Genomic DNA, 20,767 nt, shown 5'->3' on the forward strand with positions numbered 1-20,767 from the left:
TTTCCTCCCACAGTCTGACAGATGTGCTGATTAGGAGCATTGACCCAAACATATCTCTACATATTTTACCCACTAATCCCTCTAACCTACACATCTCAGGACACCAAGGGGCAATTTTAGCATCTCCAATCAACCTTACCCACACACCTCTGGACTGTGGGAGGAAACCGGAGCAACCGGAGGAAACCCACACAGACACGAGGAGAATGTGCAAACTCCACACAGACAGTGACCTGAGCCGGAAATTGAACCCAGATCCCTAGAGCTATGAAGCAGCAGTGTTAACCACTGTGCTACTGTGCCGCCCTGACCACTGTGCCACCCCTTAACTCAAGACAAGAATCTTATCTCAAGATAAGATTCTTATCTTGTGATAAATTGCACCTTTCCAACAAAGTAATTTTCAAATACAATTAAATCAACAGGTTCTTTTTCTGCTGAATGAAACATTTTTAATGTGGTTCAAATTTTTAAAAAAATTATTCATGCGATATGGGCTGGCCAGCATTTATTGTCCATCCCTAGTTGCTCTTGAGAAGGCGGTGGTGAGCTACCTTCTTGATAGGCTGCAGCCCACGCGCCGTGGATTGACCCACAATTAGGGAGGGAATTGCAAAAATAAGTAAAGACAAATGGTTTGGAATTGAAACTAAAACTAGAAAAAGCATGGCGGCCCAGTAGTTAGCGCTGCTACCTCTCAACACCAGGGACCTGGATTCAATTCCGGCCTTGGGTGACTGTGTGGAGTTTGCACATTCTCCCCATGTCTGTGTAGGTTTCCTCTGGGTGCTCTGATTTCCTCCCACAGTCCAAAGATGTGCAGATTAGGTGCACTGGCCATGCTAAATTGTCCCTTAGTGTCCCAAGGTCAGATGCATTGGTATGGTAAATGTGTGGGGTTACAGGGAGAGGAAGGGGGAGAGGGCCTGGCCTCTATCAGAGTTGGTACAGGCCTGATGGGCTGAATGGCCTCTTCAGCATTGTAGGGATTCGAAGATATGATCCTATGACTCCATGAAATTTGAAAAGTTGGCACAACGGATGCGCTAATGTCAAACGAGTGTAGACTCGTTGACAGATGTGAGCCCAACAGAGAGTTCTTTGAGGGCAATGAACAAAGTGGGGAGGAGACAGCAAATGAAATAGGAAGGATTCCAAACAGAATTTCTTTGCTAGGTGGAGGTGAAGACTTTTGATGATGACTAATTGAGATAATTACAACACATTAAAGGGAATAGGTTGTGAGGCTAGCCAAATGAGACAGCTTAATAAAAAGTGAAAACTGGAAGGCTGGTGGAGACAAGTCCAATGAAAATGTTCAAAAGGGAATTGGATAAACACCAAAAAGACAAATAATGCAGGATTATGGGGAAAGGACCAGTCTATCTGGATAACTCTTCCAAACAACTGACAAAAGGCACTGTGGAGCCTTTTCTGGATTGTATCATTTTTGTTTGTTCTTTAGAACCTCCTGAGAGAGTTCCCTGCAGTGGAATCTCTGTCTGTCTGCTTATATAGTCCACAAAAATCAACTGCATACAATCCATTATAGTCCACATCCATTTTCCCCTCTACTTCCCCTTTCTATGCTTACTGTCAACCTTTCCTTCCAACAACTGTCTGGTTGAAGGATGTGACAAAAGTATTTGTTAGACACTAATTTCCAGTGCTTCCTCGAGTCGGTCTGTCAGTTTAGGATACGCAGAATGTCCTTCAACACATCCACATCTAGAATGCATTCAGCTTCTCAATGATCACTTTGTTATCCAAGTCTCCAAGGGATACAAGATCGATGCCAAAATGTGGCATGTCAAATTTCTTTTCCTGAGATTCAGAAGTGGCACAGTGGTTAGCATTGTTGTCTCACAGTGCCAGGGACATGGGTTCGATCCCCAGCTTGGGTCATGTCTGTGTGGAGTCTGCACATTCTCATGTGTCTGCGTGGATTTCCTCTGGGTGTTCCAGTTTCCTCCCACAGTCTGAAAGATGCGCTGGTTAGTTGCATTGGCCATGCTAAATTCTCCCTCAGTGTACCCAAACAGGTGCCAGAGTGTGGCAACTAGGGGATTTTCACAGTAAGTCCACGTGCGGACTCCGCAAAGTCTGTGAGCCAAGCTGGGAATCGAACCCATGTCCCTGGCGCTGTGAAGCAGCAGTGCTAACCACTGTGCCACCATGCCACAGGCTCACTCCCTGCTGAAGGAACAATGCCTAAAATGTCTTGCTTTTCATCTGAACGGTAATAAAACAGTCAAAAGGTCATTCTGCAAAAAAAAAATTCCCTGCATCAGTAAAACCTCTGCTTTTTGTTGTTGCACTGTGCTCAAAGCTGTCGTCTAGTAAAATTCCTGCATCTTTTCGGTGCAGGCACACACTACCAATTTTCAAATAAGTCACTTAATAAAGCGCAGCCCACGGGGTTACTAAAAGTAGACAGAATTCTTATGCATATTTCAGTTAGTCCTTTCCTAATTTATCCCTTTTCTCGGTTTCTTTCATATGCGGGATAGGGTTTTCAAGTTACTTAACGACCTTCGGACTTGTCAAACATTTTTTCAGATATCAAGCACTAAAAAACTGAGAGTAGCAACTTTCTCCAGCTGAGAAATGTTGCGTGAAATCCCCTCCCCCACATTTCTAAATAAGGTTAGGTCTTGTAAAGACTGTCAGGATGTGCCTGTGGCATCCTAGCTAAGGGAGAATATGTTTTTAAATTCTCTGTGTGGACGTCACTGCTGCAGGCTTATAGTTTTTGACCGAATGTAACCTTTGGCTGCCTCGATGCATTCCACCAACACTCCACAGCTGAGAGCCCTCTCCATTGGCTGAAACGGATAGTGTGTTTCTCCATTCGGACACACCTCTTTCCTTCCCCCCACCCGCCCCCCAACTTCCCAGCGTTATTCTCACTCATCACTTCTATACTTGGAGGTCAAACTCGTGGGCAAATTATATAGGGAGCCAGAGCCTGTAGAAAACTGACCCACCCTCCCACTGCCCCCCTTCCTGCTGAAGTAACACATTTAGCACTTCAAGCTGGTCGGTGTTCATGAATAAAGTGCTGCGGCACAGCTAGACATTGCTAACTGAAGACTAACCAGTTAAATGTCACAATGAACCGCCACGGTAAAAGGCTACACGTTGACCTTTGCAACAACTGTCAGCAGAGAGGTGCGTCATCGTATAACGTGGGATTATTGTGTTTGGAAAAAATGTAAGAGAAAGGTTTATGTTGGGACAGAAGAAATATCAGAGCAGGTCACAACGTGCACATATTAGTGAGTAGAATGTCCATGAAATTTCCCAGGTGTAGTAAATTCGAAGGCGATTCATTGTGACTTCAACAAGATTTATTACTAATATAAATTATGTACACAAGATAAGGGTTCGATAGCATTCAAATAAATGTATCCTCTCCTCCCTCCTGGCTCCAACTGAGGTTCCTCCCCGCTCCAGGACGTACATCCTTGTTCCCAATTGACTCAGCTTCTCCATAGGGTCCATCCATGACCCTCGATGGATCGCCCCCTTAAAGGGGCCATGTTACCACACTATGAACTACCAATGTCGCAAAAGAACTGAATGACTGATATTTAGTTTACATTGGTAGGCACTCAGCAAAACTCATGAAGCTTGGACCAATTTCAGGTTTTGGATGGAGCTAATTACCTGGCAAAAACTCACAGGCCGGAATTTTCCCACCCTGCTGTCTGTGAATGAAGATTTGGCTGGCCACCAAATTCTCTGAGATCGCTGGGGCGGCAGTGTGGTGTGAACGGCTGGTAAGATTACACCCAAAGTCTTTCTTTAAACATGAGTAACATTAAATTATCGTTTTTTTCCCAATAAGAAAACCTGAATGATGTTTTGCATTGAGAGATACTTTTCTGGTCAGTTGGTCAGTTAGAAGGAAGTTGTTTTCTTTGGTGTTTTTCCAGATTTTTGAAAAGGCCAAATTGCACCTTCAGAACCAGTCACCTCTGCCACCTAGCAAGGACAGAGCAGCAGCAGACACTGGGAAACACCAGGTTCCTCTCCAAGACACTCACTGTACTTGTCTTGGTGTGATATCGCTGTTCCTTCAGTGTCGCTGCATCACAGTCCTCAAACTCTCTCTCCCCGCTCTCCCAAACAGCAGTGTGGGTGCACCTACTCATAATGGACTGCAATGGTTCAAAAAAGGTAGGTCACCACGACCTTCTCAAGGGCAATTAGGGGCATCTTTTTGTGACGGGCAATAAATGCTGGTCTAGCCAGTGATGGGCATGCCCCAAATGTGAAGTTTGCAAAATTCCCATTTCTCCTCGGTTCCCGGGTACGCAGCAAGGCATTCCTGATATCTGCGCACACACTGCATGCTGTACCTGACATTAGATCCCAGTTTCCAGCATCCTGTTCAATTACGGAGCTGAATTTAGACTTCCAGAGATGACTGCTCCTTTGTGGAAGTCAAACTCGTTCCACCCGATTTGCTTAAGCACTCGAAATATCAGGATTTTAACCTCGCCCTGGTTAGTTAGGTGCACTGGCAAGTATACAGTTAATGCTTGGCAAGCTGAAGGTCAATAAATAGATTTCAAACTCTATCTCTCTCTGCGGCAGTGCACAATATACCTGTAACTAGATATTCCCTTAAGATTGCAAAGGACCTCTGGGTTTATTGAATTGCAAAGTTGCATTTTAGAACCACAGTGTAGAAAGAGGCCATTCAGCCCATCAGGTTTGCACTGACTCTCTGAAAGAGCATCTCGCCCAGGCCCACCACCACCCTCCCCCAGTGTATCTACATAACCCCATGTATTTACCATGGTCAATCCACCCAACTTGCACATATTCGGTGTGGGAGGAAACTGGAGCACCCAGAGGAAACCCACACAGACACGGGGAGGCCGGAATTGAACCGGGTCCCTGGCTCTGTGAGGCAGCAGTGCCAACCACTGTTCCACCACGCCATGCCCATTAATTAATGAACAATTGAAACTTGTTATTTTGCTGAACTGCACCTTCTTGAGTCTGTTACCATGCCTTGAAAAGCTGAAGAGATTTCCCTGGGTATTTCTGGATCCATGTTCTCCTCTCACTTTCGCTTGGCTTTTGATGCTAAAACACCTCCCCCCCCCCACAGTGTTTTGAAAATCGACAATTAAAACAAAGGTTAATGATTAAATGATAATTTCCTTCCTTCTTTTATTCCTGAGACATGCAGCGTACAAATCCCCTTTGCTTTTTCATTTTATTCTCCATATACGTTCGCAGCAATACCTTTTAGGCAGAATTGGTTTTCAAAAATCTGTAAGTCTGTGAGTTCTCTGCAGCTAACTTAACCTGTGTAAAAGCTAGAGACTGAGCCAGCCCACTTGATACCTATCTAATCCAATCCTCATGTACCACATCAGCTGAAATGTATACTGAAAGGTGACATGTGACTTGCTTAAACTGTGCATGAGATTAATTTTAAATTTCAAAGTTAAATCACAACAAATCACTCAAAGAAAAGTGGGGATCCTGCACTTGAATCATATGTTACTAATCAGACTGAGGTTAGCCTGGTGTCTGCATAAATTTGAAGCAATGTTGGTTACATGGCCTAGTTTGTAACAGATACCTGCAGTGCGTTTATGGTCAAACTCGCAGGAACTGAAAGGGCTATTGATGAGTCGTGTGACTCGTAGAGTTGGACTGAAACTGATCACAGAAACATAATGCAAATATTCACACAAATCCAACTCTGGCTATCCCTGCTCCTTATCCAAGCGACACAGTAACCTCAAACCACTTGCCTGTGTGCGCAGGATAAAGTTAGCAGCACAGGCTTAGTCAGCACTTTCTTCTGAAAGTCACAGTTTGAATGCACTTGTATCTGCAGCTCAATGGTGGTGGTGATTTCTGTGGGAGGCTCAGTGACAACTAATTGCTGTATCAGTGCACAAATGTTATCTTCTGTCCCTCAGTCTCATGAAGCTTGCCTTGTTGGAGTTTCAAAAAAAATAGTGGTTTCTAATTCATTGAGAAACACCGGTCTTTGTTAACGGATACATAACACTGCAAAATTCTCTTTCAACAAAAGAGTGTTCGCTAAATCAGACGGCACAAATATCTCAGGCCATTTGCAACAAAAGATGTTCCCAGGCATCTGATCACTGAGATCAAATCTGGGAAAAACAATTCATGGATTTGAAATTAATCCACAATCTGTTTTGCTGATATCTGTGTGCCAGCAGGGAGTATAGATGGATATTTTCAAAAAAATCTCTCAATTGTCCTATTGTCATTCCAAAATTCAGTGGCCACAAACTTTCCTTCAGTTGCTTCTCAGATACATTGAAGCTGAGGAACTTTTTTAAGCTTTGAAAGCAGCCACTGGAAGCCCTGAGCACGTCTCACATATCCAATCAGGAGGCTGAGAACATAAACAACTGGCTGAGAACCACCAAGGTTCTCAAAACACTGAGTTGTTGCATAGAATCCGTACAGTGCAGAAGGTGGCCATTCGACCCATCAAATCTGCACTGACCTTTTGAACAGAACATCTTACCCAGGCCCACCCCCTCTGCCCCCACCCTATCCCCTTGCATTTGCCATAGCCAATCGCCCCCCCCACCTACCCATCTTTGGAATTATTGATTATTGTAAATGGGCTATTCCACGTGGCCCTTCGCCCCGAATCAAGCTGGATTGAGAAAGGGTGCAATCTCGGTCTAGCATTACGTCGCATTTCTAAAACCTTTCCCATACAATGTTCCGTTCCTATGAAATTGTTACTGGTCCAATGCTTTGGAAGTGTTAAATGGAATAATGGCGGTTAGGATTTCCTCCGCTCGGAGTCGATGGTTGGGTGGAATGTATGGATAGCTGAGCGGCATGGTAGCACAATGGTTGGCACTGCTGCCTCACAGTGCCAGGGACCCGGGTTCGATTCCAACCTCGGGTCACTGTGTGGAGTTTGCACGTTCTCCACGTGTCTGCATGGGTTTCCTCCGGGTGCTCCGGTCCCCCCATGGTAAATGAGTGGGGTTATGAGGATAGGGCCTGGGTAAGATACTCTGTCAGAGAGTCAGTGCAGACTTGATGGGCTGAATGGCTTCTCCTGCATGTAGGGATTCTATGAATTTGAGCTGGAGAAACCCTTGGCCAGCCATGCTGGATGCAGACTGGGTGCTGTTCCAGCTGGAGACTGGTTCCTGTTTCAACAGAAAGAAGCTAGAGAAATTGACCTAAATACCTGGTTCACCTGCCTCATCTGTCTCTAGCTGCAGTAACCTATCTAGGTTTAAAGAAGGAAGGAACAAAACTTTTGATTTAATTTGTCACATCTATTAGCATACAATGAAAAGTATTGTTTCTTGTGCGCAACACAGAGTATGCCGCTCATAGAGAAGGAAATGAGAGAGTGCGGAATGTAGTGTTTTAGTCATAGCTCGGGTACAGAAAAAAATTGACTTAATGCGAGGTAAGTCCATTTGAAAGTCTGACAGCAGCAGGGAGGAAGCTGTTCTCGAGTCGGTTGGTACGTGACCTCAGACTTTTGTATCCTTTTCCCGATGGAAGAAGGTGGAAGAGAGAGTGTCCAGAGTGTGTGGGATCCTTAATTATGCTGGCTGTTTTGCCAAGGTAATAGGAAGTGTAGACAGAGTCAATGGATGGGAGGCTGGTTTGCGTGATGGATTGGGCTACATTCACAATCTTTTGTAGTTTCTTGCAGTCTTGGGCAGAGCAGGAGCCATACCAAGCTGCGATACAACCAGAAATAATGCTTTCTATGGTGCATCTGTAAAAGTTGGTGAGATTCATAGCTGACATGCCAAATTTCCTTAGTCTGCTGAGAATGTAGAGACGTTGGTGGGCTTTCTTAACTATAGTGTCAGTGTGGGTTGGGGGTGGGGGGGACACGATAGGTTGTTGATGATCTGGACACCTAAAAACTTGAAGCTCTCAACCATTTCTACTTTGTCGCCAAGAGGAGGAGGAGGAGGAGATTGGGAGGCGGGGGGAGGGGGGATAGTTGTTGGTTGGATTTCCATATCCAACATTTGTTTGGAAGCAACTTAATCCATTTTTAACCTTGTCTGAATGCAGTCAGTTCCACTTGTGAATGGTAAGTGGGGGAACCACAGAGACGCAGTAACACTGTGGGCTTACATTACGTGCATCTCACAAGGACATGTTGGTCGATTCACCTTTTCACGACAAAGGAGGATGGCACCAACCTCCGCTAATAGTAGAGAGCTACACGCAGCGATTGCAGAGCTCTGCTAGAGTGCTGCTCTTCAAAGGGCTGCACATAAAATATAAAATCGCGGCTTTTAGGAGAGACGTGGGAAGTTACTGAATGAAACAGATCTTCCAGCATCTAAATGCAAGCAGGTATTGGTCATACTGAGCATCCAGCAGCAAACTGAAACAGCGTTTTATTTCAACAGATCCAAATTCTACAATGGATACAGAAACGAAAATGCAGAAAGAAAACCACATTGATTTCAGCATAATTCCAGGACAAGTTAACTAGATTGGGCCTGTTCTGTTTGAAAAGCAGGGCTGACACATGAAGGATCTGTTCAGAATTGCTGGCAAGGTTTCAGTTACTTTTCACATATCAAACAGTTTTCTGCAATTTCATATAAACCACAGCATTTCCTTCCAAGATATAAATCTTTCAAACTGTTGTGTAGTCTCTCAAAATTGGATAACAGTTTGTTCTTAACTGTCAGACTCAAGTCAAATTAGAGATCATAATGTATGCAGAATAGTATCCCTGAGGGTGAAGTTTACCAACGCATTTTTCCCTTCGAGGCTGCTACACCAAAGATTGAAAAAGGCAAGCTTTGGCAAGAACCTTTAAGAGGGTTGATAGGCAGAGGGATCTGGGTGTACAGGTACACAGGTCACTGAAAGTGGCAATGCAGGTGGAGAAGGTGGTCAAGAAGGCATACGGCATGCTTACCTTCATCGGCCGGGGCATTGAGTTTAAAAATAGGCAAGTCATGTTGCAGCTTTATAGAACCTTAGTGAGGCCGCACTTGGAATATAGTGTTCAATTCTGGTCGCCACACTACCAGAAGGATGTGGAGGCTTTAGAAAGGGTGCAGAAAAGATTTACCAGGATGTTGCCTGGTACTAGCTATGAGGAGAGGTTGGAGAAACTTGGTTTGTTCTCGCTGGAACGATGGTGGTTGAGGGGCGACCTAAGAGAAGTCTACAAGGTAATGAGAGGCATGGAAAGAGTGGATGGTCAGAAGCTTTTCCCCGGGGTGGAAGAGTCAATTACTGGGAGGCATAGGTTTAAGGTGCGATGGGCAAGGTTTAAAGGATCTGTATGAGGCAAGTTTTTTTTAATGATGTGGAGTCCAAACCTGGTGTTGTCAGACTTCTTACTAAGTTTTTTTTTACACAGAGTGTGATGGATGCCTTAAACTCACTGCCGGGGAAGCTAGTGAAAGCAGATACGATAGTGAGTTTTAAGGGGCATCTTGACAAATACATGAATAGGTTGGGAATAGAGGGATATGATCCGTGGAAAGATAGGGGGTTTTGATTCAGACGGGCAGCAATGGTCGGTGCAGGCTTGGAGGGCTGAAGGGCCTGTTCCTGTGCTGTAATTTTCTTTGTTCTTTGAAGAGTAAATCCCAACTAAGAGAACCTGCCAGTCCACAATCAAGAATGTCACCAAAAGCAATTCCAAACTCTCTACTACAAATTTCCTTGCATTTGTGTTGTGTTGTATGTTTCCAATGATGGGGGGTCCAGGACGAGGCATCATTGTTTGAGGATAAGGGGTAAACCTTTTAGATTTGAGGTTAGGAGGAATTTCTTCAACCAGAGAGTGGTGCATGTGTGGAACTCACTACCTCAGAAAGTAGTTGAGGCCAAAACATTGTGATTTCAAGAAAAAAATAGATACAGCTCTTGGGACTAATGTGGGGGTGGGGGTAGGGGGAGGTGGTGTGGAATGAGGAGGGAGGGAGTGGGGCATAGAGAGAGAGAGAGAGAGAAAAGAGGCAGGATCAGGACATTGATAATCAGCCATGATCAAAAATGATGGAGCAGGCTCAGAGGGCCGATTGGTCTACTCCTGCTTCTAGTTAAATCTCCCGTAGATGTTTTATCATTGCAGTTCCCATCAATAGGTCACCAAATACAATTCTGGATTGGGCGCCCGTTGGCTCTAATGTGATGCATTTATTGCGATGATAAATGTGCCCACTGTATACAAGTGACTAAAAATGTTCACAGTCCTACAAAGCTTGTGTGGATTTGAGCAGAGTTTTAATAGTTTGGTGGGATTGAGCGGAATTATTTACTGCTGCGAAACTGCTGATGGTTTGCCTTGCCAAGGGAACTATTGACTAAGCTTCACATTGAGCTGCAACAGATGAGGCACAAACACACCAATCTAGAGCTTTGGTTGCCAATTTATTCTAAAGGGAGTCGAGCTCTAGTCCAATTCCAGGGAAGAGGCCACATTAGAGGCAATAGCATTGGACCATGTGACTGGTGGACAACAAAAGTGTGCCAGGAACTAGATCCTGTTGTTAAATGTGCCAATGCTCCACTGGCAGTTCTGCAGATAAAATTTTCCTTCAGCGATGCTAATTGAGCAGGAAATCAGGCAGAGCAAGTAACCACATGAATATTCTGGCACGATGCTTTTTGTTTTACTCCTTGCCACCATTAACTTTCAAAGAGAATTTGTAGAAGTGTGTTTACGCAGTCCTCAGCCTGTGCATATGCCAACATTACTAAGAAAGGTACTATAAACTCTTTTTATTGCTGACAAATGTCTTGGACTAGGTTTTTCTTCCAGAACTGGGAAATAGAGCTCAGGACTGTTTCCCAAAGTCCTTCCTTTTAGGATGTTGCCACTCGCTTTCATGGATTAATCTTCCATTCTAGTTTATGTTGTACCTTAAGCTCCAAGAAAATACTTTTTTTAACTCAATCACTTTTCAACAAGTAGAACTAGCAGTTATATTGTGCCTTGAACGGCACGGTGGCACAGTGGTTAGCACTGCTGCCTCACAGCACCAGGGATCCGGGTTCAATCCTGGCCTTGGGTCACTGTCTGCGTGGAATTTGCACATTCTCCCTGTGTCTGTGTGGGTTTCCTCCGGGTGCTCCGGTTTCTATCCACAGTCCAAAGATGTGTGGTTTAGATTGATTGGCTAAATTGACCCTAGAGTCAGGAGGACTTAGCAGGGTGGGGTTATGGGAATAGGGCCTGAGTGGGATTGTGATCAGTACAGACTCGATGGGCTGAATGGTCTCTTTCTGCAATGTAAGGATTCCATGATTGAACATATAGGTTAGCGTAAGCCAGGCCATAGAGGGAGGGATTTGAACACAGATGGGAGAATTTTAAATTTGAGGCATTACTGGACTAAGCCAATGTAAGTCAGTGGGTACAAAAGGCAATGTGTGAATGGGACTTTGTCTGAACTAGCAGCTTAGTGTCACAGTGACTAGCACTGATGTCTCAAAGCGCCCGGGACCTGGTTTCAATTCCAGTCTCGGGTCACTGTCTATGTGGCGTTTGCACATTTGCACTATGCCTGCATGGGTTTTCCCCTGGGGTGTTCCTACCTTCCCAAAAATGTACAGATTAGGTTGATTGGCCATGTTAATTGTCCCTTCGTGTCAGGGGGCTTTGCGGGCTAAATACATGGGATGATTGTCGTTGCAGACTCAATGGGCCGAATGGCCTTCTTCTGCACTGTAGAGGTTCTATCATATGAATAGCAAGTATTTTGGCTCTTTAACACAACTGCCCCTCACACCACCCCCACCACCAGATTAGTAGCGAGATATGATGATCGTATTAAGCACCATGAGGTTACTTGCTGATTTGGCATCTTTTGGAAAATTCTCAAAGTAACAAACCAATGCTGAGAGAGGACCAGGCAGATCTGAATCCATTCCTTGCGCCAAAAACCAAATTCTGTCCGATTCAAGGTTCCGGCAAGGGAGACAAACAAGATCCAAGCCGATAAGATAAGGCACTGCATCCTATCTTAGGCTTGATCTTAGCCAAAAGGCTGAGAAGCGCATTTCAATTTATCAAAAGAATGATAGGACATTGGCTCCATGAAGAATGCTGTTGACGATGCCTGAAGTCTATCATCCCTTTAAGATTAAGTGTACAATTTAATGCAGCTGCTCAGAATTCAACTGCTCCAAGACTAGAACAAAGGAGGGAAAATTTAGGTTATTACAGCTACAAAAACAGAGTAAGGATGGACAGGAAGATTTGCAACACCCACATGTTGTCTAGTAATCCTGGCATCTTCTCAGAAGAGTGATTATCAAACATCAGAAATGAGAAAAAGCTTTGTTTTTCTAAGACTATGACGCCAGTGTTCTGATGTTAGAAATGTTAAGGTAGAAATGTTGCAATGTTTTCTCTGGGATGATGGGCAGGGGGGGGGGCGTAATATCAGCATAACACATATTCAACACATCTAACACATATCCAAAAGAAATCAGAACAGTCATGTTTCTGAACTATTGAAATCAAGTTGGAATTCTGAGCTGGTGACAGACCCAGCCACGTTGGAGCAACAGTTTGGGACATTTCTTGCAATACTGAATCGGAAAATCACAGAATCCCTACAGTGCGGAAAGATGCCATTTGGTCCATTGAGTCTGCGCCGACCACAATCCCAACCAGTCCCATTGCCATAACCCCACATATTTACCCTGTTAATCCCCTAACACTAGGGTCAATTTAGCATGGCCAATCAACCTAACCCGCACACTTTTGGACTGTGGGAGGAAACCGCAGCACTCGGAGGAAACCCACACAGACGCGTACAAACTCCACACAGACAGTGACCTGAAGCCGGAATCGCACCCGGGTCCTTGGCGCTGTGAGGCAGCAGTGCTAACTGCTGTGCCACCCCTGATTGCTGATCCACTCTGAGAATTTCACTAGACGTTCCCTTCTTCAATCTATTCTCACCCACCTGATTGAATGAGAGAGGTGAGATCGATCCCTGGGAGGAGGTCGATGGTCTTTAGAAGGAAGCCTCTCACAATTCTTTAAATATTTTATTTTTGGGCCTGGAATGGTTCCTCCCTCCCCCACTGCATTTCGTGCGTAAGTGTGCCACTCTCATTCTCCCACATCAAAGTCTGCCTTGTGTTCTTTTGGCACAGAAAATTTGCTCCAAATAGCTAAAAGATCCTCCATTGAGATTTGGGGCAGGGTCACAAAAAGGTCAAAATTTGTCGCATTTGTAGCCTGAGCGGTGGTTGTTATCAGAACTCCTCGGTAAGCAGCAAATTCTGTGTGTTTGCAAAAACAGACCTTTTGAACTCTTAAAACACTCAATTCAAATTGCATCCTTTGCATTGTGAGCTCAGAAGTGTTGTGAGACTTGGCACAGTCCCAGTACAGGGACCAAAATCAAAGTAACAAGTCTATGGATTTAGCTGTGTAGTCAATGATCGTGGTCACACACCCAGCAAAATAAGACATTTTAAATCAGTTCTATTTATAGAGATTCATGCTACAAACTTCTTCTCACTACTGAGAGACCTTCCGTGGTTGCAACAGTAGTTCCATTATAGTCAGGCAGAGCTGAAACATTGAAGGTAAAACCCTGATAGTCAACGCTTTTGTCAGTTCCCAGGCATTTGTAAGAAAGGGACTCGAGTCCAGACTGCTACATTTATGGCATCACATTTCAATGCAGATTGTAATGTTAACAGCGAGACAACATTAAATAAGAAATGCAGGGTTCGTGCAAAAAAGAATGCAGATGCAACCTCACTTTGCATTTAGTGAATAACTTTGTGCAGATAAAGGTTCTTCCACACCCTGCTGATTCGCATCAGTAAGACACAATGTGAAACTCTCAATCACAAAAACCTTCTTACCATGGCAACAGTCTCCCAAATCTTGTCCATTTACTTCTGCTTATGAGAAAACCGACAGATGGGTCAGTGATGGCATCCCAGGCTCGGCCAATGAAGAGGATGAGGGATGCGGATGATGGATGAAGCTGTAGTTGTAAGAAAAGATGGACACACGGCTAAGCAGAATCAAGTAACTCATCGGTGGGGTACAATAGTAAACTGGCCTACTGGAGAAGATAAATGTACTGCGCTGTTCAGTACAAATGTTGGTATGTAGAGGCTAAATGTTATCTGTGGAATTCAATGCATGGGTTAACTTACAGTCCTGGTGAGGTGAAATTGGCTGACAAGCTTGCTTACTTATTTTTCACCTTATAGAATTCCTAACAGTGCAGAAGGTGGTCATTCGGCCCATTGAGTCTGTAACAACCACAATTCCACTCAGCCCCTACCCCCGTAACCCTACTAGTCCCCCTGACACTGAGGGGCAATTTGGCCCAATCCACCTAACCCGCATGTCTTTGGACTGTGAGAGGAAACTGGAGCACCAAAGGAAACCCACACAGACTCGGGGAGAATGTGCAAACTCCACACATGCAGTGACCCGAGGTCGGAATTGAACCCGGATCTCTGGCTCTGTGAGGCAGCCAAGCTAACCACTGTGCCTCCTCACCAATATTTTTCCTTCTCCTGATAGAATTAATTCCGCGCTGAGGTACTGGTATCTTACTACTGAGTGTATTCTGGAACCTCATTTGCGTGAGCCTTGAAAATGCATGTTGCCGCTAATAGAAACCTCACATGCCAGTCTGATCCTGTTTCTGATTGAGCTGCACACATATTCACTCCCAGCAGAGATTCTTGGCTAGTGATCAGGAGTGGCAGTGGCGTAGTGGTACTGTCACTGGACTCATAATCCAGAGAGTTCTAGGGACCTGAGTTCAAATCCCACCATGGTGAAATCTGAATTCAATAAAAATCTGGATAATGATAAGCATGAAACCCGTTGTCGACTATCATTAAAAAACCCATCTGATTTACAGAAGGAAATCTGTGGTGGCATTATTGGTGCAGTTGGACAGGAGAGAGATGCCATGGCCCAGTGGTGTGGGAACAGACAGGGTGGCGGAAGGTGCAGGAGACCCTGAATGATCACCCTCAGAAGGGATTGGATGCAGAAAGTCAAATCTGGAGTCTGGACTCTCAAGGAGCTGGCAGCAATGACACCAGAACACCAACCTCTCACACTGCCCAGTCGCTCCCATCACTCATACTTAGCACTCAGAACTGAGGCAGAACTGGCGGACAGTCCAATTTACCCTTACGGTCTTGTAGTGTTAGATTAATGTGATTATTAATCTAGACACTCAGCTAATGATCTGCGGTCCTGGGTTCAAATCCCACCAAGGCAGATATTGGAATTTGAATTAAATAAAAAAAAATCTGGAATTAAGAATCTATTGATGACCATGAAACCATTGTTGATTGTCGTAAAAACCCATCTGGTTCACTAATGTCCTTTAGGGAAGAAAATCTGTCGTCCTTACCCAGTCTGGCCTACATATGACTCCAGACTCACAGCACTATGGTTGACCCGCAACTCCCTCAGGGATGGGTAATAAATGCTGGCCCAGCCAGCACCATGAACCAAAAAATTTCTCAATTTCTCTCTTGTTAACCCAGGCTCTGAGGCCACCAATAACACTCCTACCATTCTCCAGCTACAAACAGACTGTGGATTAAATCTAGCACATACTTCATCAAATGACATAATTACTGTTTGTTTTGCAGATAAGAATGGAGGGAGGACAGTGGCGGTAGTATTTAATACATATTATGTATGCAGGAGCTTGACTATTGCTGACTTAGTGAAATATCCCCCCCCACCTCATGCAGAAATAACTTCAACTATGAGAACGGAATGGAGTTATGTATCAGTTCTAAAATAAAAACATTTTGCACAGTAACTAAATAACAGGATTAGCAAACACTGATTTGCGCAGGCTTCAGTTCTGCCACACAGGAATGACAGCATTCAGGGTAGTAAGCAGAGTATTGGCTCAAACCTGTGGGGAAATCCATACGTAAGATTTGCAAATCCTGACAATCAATAAAATCCGTTAGGTGTTTGAGGTAAAGTCCCCTATGATCTGTCTCATACTGATAACCGATTCCAGAAACGTGAACACTCATTATTTTACAGCACACTTCTCATTTCAGCCAGAAATCATTGACCTGAACTAATTCTTGGATAAAAACATGAAGATCAATATCTAATAATCAATATTTATCAATCATTATCAATATTACTGAATCTGCAATGTTTACCTGTGCTACATCCAACAGGTAAATCTGCAGGAAGAATCCAATGGCACATCCTGTTATCTGATAGGGTGCTCCACCAATAGCATAGCATAGCTTATTGCAGACTGATAGATTCTTTTTCACTTCCTTCTGAAAGAAAAGAGCAAAATAAGTTTTAAAAAAGAACACAAGCCATTACCTTTTTTTGGACTGAGTTGTCATCCCATTTACTCTGAGGAGTGGCATGATGGCACAGTGATAGGGGTGGCACAGTGGCAGTGGTTAGCACTAATGCCTCACAGTGCCAGGGACCCTGTCTCAATTTTGGCTTGGGTCACTATCTGTGCTGAATCTGCACATTCACCCCATGTCTGCATGGGTTTCCTCTGGGTACTCCTGTTTTGTCCCACAGCCTGATAGACGTGCAGGTTAGGTGGATTGGCCATGCTAACTTCTCCCTCAGTGTACCCGAACAGATGCCGGAGTGTGGCAGCTAGGGGATTTTCACAACAACATCATTGCAGTGTGAACGTAAGCCTACTTGTGACGCTAATAAATAAACTTAAGACAATATACAAAATGGTTGATACCAGTTCAGGTGTCAGTTTGAATCTGTGACAGCTATTAACTCCACATTCTATCAGCTCAGACATACATTACACTTAAAATGCCTGCTTTGAGCCTGTGTTCCCCACAATAATTCCTGTGTCTATGATATAAGTTTATTTATTAGTATCACAAATAGGCTCACACTCACACTGCAATGATGTTATTGTGAAAATCCCCTAGTTGCCACACTCCGGTGCTTGTTTGGGTACACAGAGAGATGTTAGCACGGCCAATCCACCTAACCTGCACGTCTTTCAGACTGTGGGAGGAAACCCATGCAGACACAGGGAGAACGTGCAGACTCTGCACAGGCAGTGACCCAAACCGGGAATCGAACCCGGGTCCCTGGCGCTGTGGAGGCAGCATTGTGCCACCCTGTCAAATAGCCTGCCAACAATCACCAATGAAAAAGTCACTTGGGTGAAACGTTAGCAGATAAATGACATGCATCATAAGATAATGCAACTTGAGGCAGAGGTTGAGCGAGTGGGGGAGGGGGGTGGAAGGTAAAACTGCTAAGATTCTCAATTAGGATAGAATCCTCTATTGTAATTATCCAGTTTTATTGCAACATCGAACACACTTCTGGCACTCAGAGTGCCAGAAGCATTCTTCATTCAGGCTAGTTATATGTGGCATTTGTTTTTAAACAAGATGAGTAGAGATCATTTCAGAAAAGGTTGGACACTGGTTTACGGCTTAGGAACCTAACCTTGTACTTCGCTTTGGATTCGAAGCAGATTTTCTGACGAAGGAACTCTCCAAAGGAGGGTGGGGTCTAATGTGGTGACATAAACAGAGTGGGGAAATTGGCAGGGGAATCTTTTATTCTGAATCGCCCTGGGATTAAAGAACCTGCGTCGTTTACCCGGATTTCTCCAAACACAATTATCTGGAGCAACAACAGACTGATCCTTGGCGTGACAAGGTCATTTCCATCTTGCTTCAAACATCTAGAAATCGGTCACTGATCTGGAACAGGAGATACTGCACCCTTTCTCCCCTTGTACTTTTTAAAGTAATTGTTTTTTCTGATGTTCCTTCCCCCTTCAATCTGAAGAAGGGACAGTCTTTCCACCAACTCTGTTATTTCACATCTCCCGGAATTTTATCTGAAGCAATAGGTTCATTCCCCTCGCACTCCCTCCGGGGCTGTTGGGCATCGCTGCTGCTTGGATCATATCCAAGTCCAAAGGCTCTCAGTGGGATTCCCTCATGTCTGATCCTGTGGCATTCCACCCTCCCTCATCCACACACACACTCGGCCCCTCCCTCCTCCACACACACACTCGGCCCCTCCCTCCTCCACACACACACTCGCCCCCTCCCTCCTCCACACACACACTCGGCCCCTCCCTCCTCCACACACACACTCGCCCCCTCCCTCCTCCACACACACTCGGCCCCTCCCTCCTCCACACACACACCCCCTCCCGCTTGCACACACATCCCCCTCCCCCTGCACACCCACACCCCCTCCCCCTGCACACACACACCCCCTCCCCCTGCATACACACCTCCCTCCCCCTGCACACCCACACCCCCTCCCCCTGCACACCCACACCCCCTCCCCCTGCACACACACACCCCCTCCCCCTGCATACACACCTCCCTCCCCCTGCACACCCACACCCCCTCCCCCTGCACACCCACACCCCCTCCCCCTGCACACACACACCCCCTCCCCCTGCATACACACCTCCCTCCCCCTGCACACCCACACCCCCTCCCCCTGCACACACACTCCCCTTCCCCTGCACACCCACACCCTCTCCCCCTGCACACCCACACTCCCTCCCCCTGCACACCCACACACTCCCTCCCCCTGCACACCCACACACCTCCCTCCCCCTGCACACCCACACTCCCTCCCCCTGCATACACACTCCCCTCCCCCTGCACACCCACACCCTCTCCCCTGCACACACACACACCTCTCCCCCTGCACACCCACACTCCCTCCCCCTGCACACCCACCCCCCCCCTCCCTGCACACCCACCCCCCCCCTCCCTGCACACCCACCCCCCCCCTCCCTGCACATACACCCCCTCCCCCTGCACACACACACCCCCCTCCCCCTGCACACCCACACCCCCCTCCCCCTGCACACCCACACCCCTCCCCTCCCCTCCCCCCTACATACACACACCTCTCCCCCCTCAGAATCAGGAGATTTCAGAGTGCCTCCACTTGTTGCTGTTTCATTCCCCGCGACCTTCACTTTACTCCCTCGCTGCCCGGACACTTTCCCAAATGACACTCAGAGGCTTCCTCTCGCTGCCAGTTAGTATGAGATTCCCACTCAGTGAGGCAATGGAGTCTCCGTGTGTGAGAGTGTATGTGTGTGTGTGTTCACTGTGACAGGCTGCAGCTCCAGCTCTCAGTCTGTGTAAGGCTGAATGATTGTCAGTGTGGACTGAGGAGTCTTAGTCAATGACAATTCCGCCTCTAAAATAAAACACCCAGCCACTCAAAAGAAAACCCTCAGTGCAACAGCCTCATCGCTTTCCCATTGACAAATCGCTGCCCCGCATCCTAGGGCCAGTCTCCTGTCACTTATCCCAACTCTCTTCCTGAGAGTCTCACTCAGATCTGCTTTACCTGTTTGAGTCTCCGCTGCTCCGCCGCTATTGTCCTGGGCTGTAGGAAGCTGGCCGCCGCGCTGCAGGTCTCTCCGCCTTTTCCCTTGGCCATGCTACACGCAAGTGTGTGTGAGTGTTTAGTTACAACTCCTCATCATGACTTGGTGAATGGACAGGCTGCCCCGCTTTTCCCGCCCATCGCTCCGCTACCACGTAAGCAGCAAGAAGGGTGTGACCCTGTTGTTCTGCCAGGGGGGTTTGTAAGTCAGGGCACAGTCAGTTATCCAGAGCCTCCTTCCACTAAAACACACACGTCTGGCTCTGACAGTCTCTTGGGATTAGTGGTGTAAAAGTGAGAGAGCTGCTTAAGGCCGAGACTTCAGGAGGTTTAATTAGTATTTTTTTCCCCTCAAGCTTTGGTCTCTGAGACACGTACAGGCCACAGTTCAAAAGCCCTTTTAGCCCACTTCCCACACCCTGGGGGAGACATGATAGCGTAGTGATATTGTGACTAGGCTGGTAATGCAGAGACCCTGGTTAATATCTGGACACATTTTCCCAGGTTAATGTCTGGGTGCATTATTCTGGGTTAATGTTTGGGTACATTGTCCTGGGTTAATGTCTGGGTACATTGCCCCGGTTAATGTTTGGATATATTGCCCAGGTTAATGTCTGGGTACATTGCCCCAGTTAATGTCTGGGTGCATTGCCCTGGGTTAATGTCTGGGTACATTGCCCCAGTTAATGTCTGGGTTCATTGCCCCTGGTTAATGTCTGGGTACATTGCCCCTGGTTAATGTCTGGGTACATTGCCCCTGGTTAATGTCTGGGTACATTGTCCCGGGTTAATGTCTGGGTATATTGTCCTGGGTTAATATCTGGGTACATTGCCCCTGGTAAATTTCTGGGTACATTGCCCCGGTTAATGTCTGGCTACATTGCCCCAGTTAATGTCTGGGTACATTGCCCCTGGTTAATGTCTAGGTACATTGCCCCTGGTTAATGTCTGGGTTCATTGCTCCTGGTTAATGTCTGGGTACATTTTCCCGGGTTAATGTCTGGGTACATTGCCCCTGGTTAATGTCTGGGTACATTGTCCCACGCTAATGTCTGGGTATATTGTCCTGGGTTAATATCTGGGTACATTGCCCCAGTTAATGTCTGGGTACATTGCCCCAGTTAATGTCTGGGTACATTGCCCCTGGTTAATGTCTGGGTTCATTGCCCCGGTTAATATCTGGGTACATTGCCCCAGGTTAATGTCTGGGTACATTGCCCCAGGTTAATGTCTGGGTATATTGTCCTAGGTTAATGTCTGGGTATATTGCCCCGGGTTAATGTCTGGGTACATTGCCCCGGGTTAATATCTGGGTACATTGTCCCGCGCTAATGTCTGGGTATATTGTCCTGGGTTAATATC

General features: G+C 46.0%; 1 protein-coding gene across 2 annotated transcripts in view; it reads right to left on the reverse strand.

Moving 5' to 3' along the window:
• mfsd2ab (MFSD2 lysolipid transporter A, lysophospholipid b) overlaps positions 1–19,535 on the reverse strand; it is a 63,876-nt gene extending 44,341 nt beyond the window's left edge. The window contains exons 1-3 of one of the 2 annotated variants that reach the window (XM_080211111.1): positions 19,367–19,535; positions 16,180–16,302; positions 13,873–13,997 (exon numbers count right to left, since the gene is read on the reverse strand). In XM_080211111.1, coding sequence (XP_080067237.1) covers positions 13,873–13,997; positions 16,180–16,302; positions 19,367–19,459 — 341 coding nt within the window. In that variant the 5' untranslated portion in view covers positions 19,460–19,535. Of the gene's footprint in view, positions 1–13,872; positions 13,998–16,179; positions 16,306–19,366 lie in introns of both variants that reach the window. The other variant, XM_080211110.1, reaches the window with a different exon arrangement.
• Between the last annotated feature and the right edge of the window lie 1,232 nt (positions 19,536–20,767).

The sequence above is a fragment of the Carcharhinus amblyrhynchos genome, chromosome 24, assembly GCF_965287045.1.
Source record: "Carcharhinus amblyrhynchos chromosome 24, sCarAmb.v2.hapA, whole genome shotgun sequence".
Classification (NCBI taxonomy): Eukaryota; Metazoa; Chordata; class Chondrichthyes; order Carcharhiniformes; family Carcharhinidae; genus Carcharhinus; species Carcharhinus amblyrhynchos.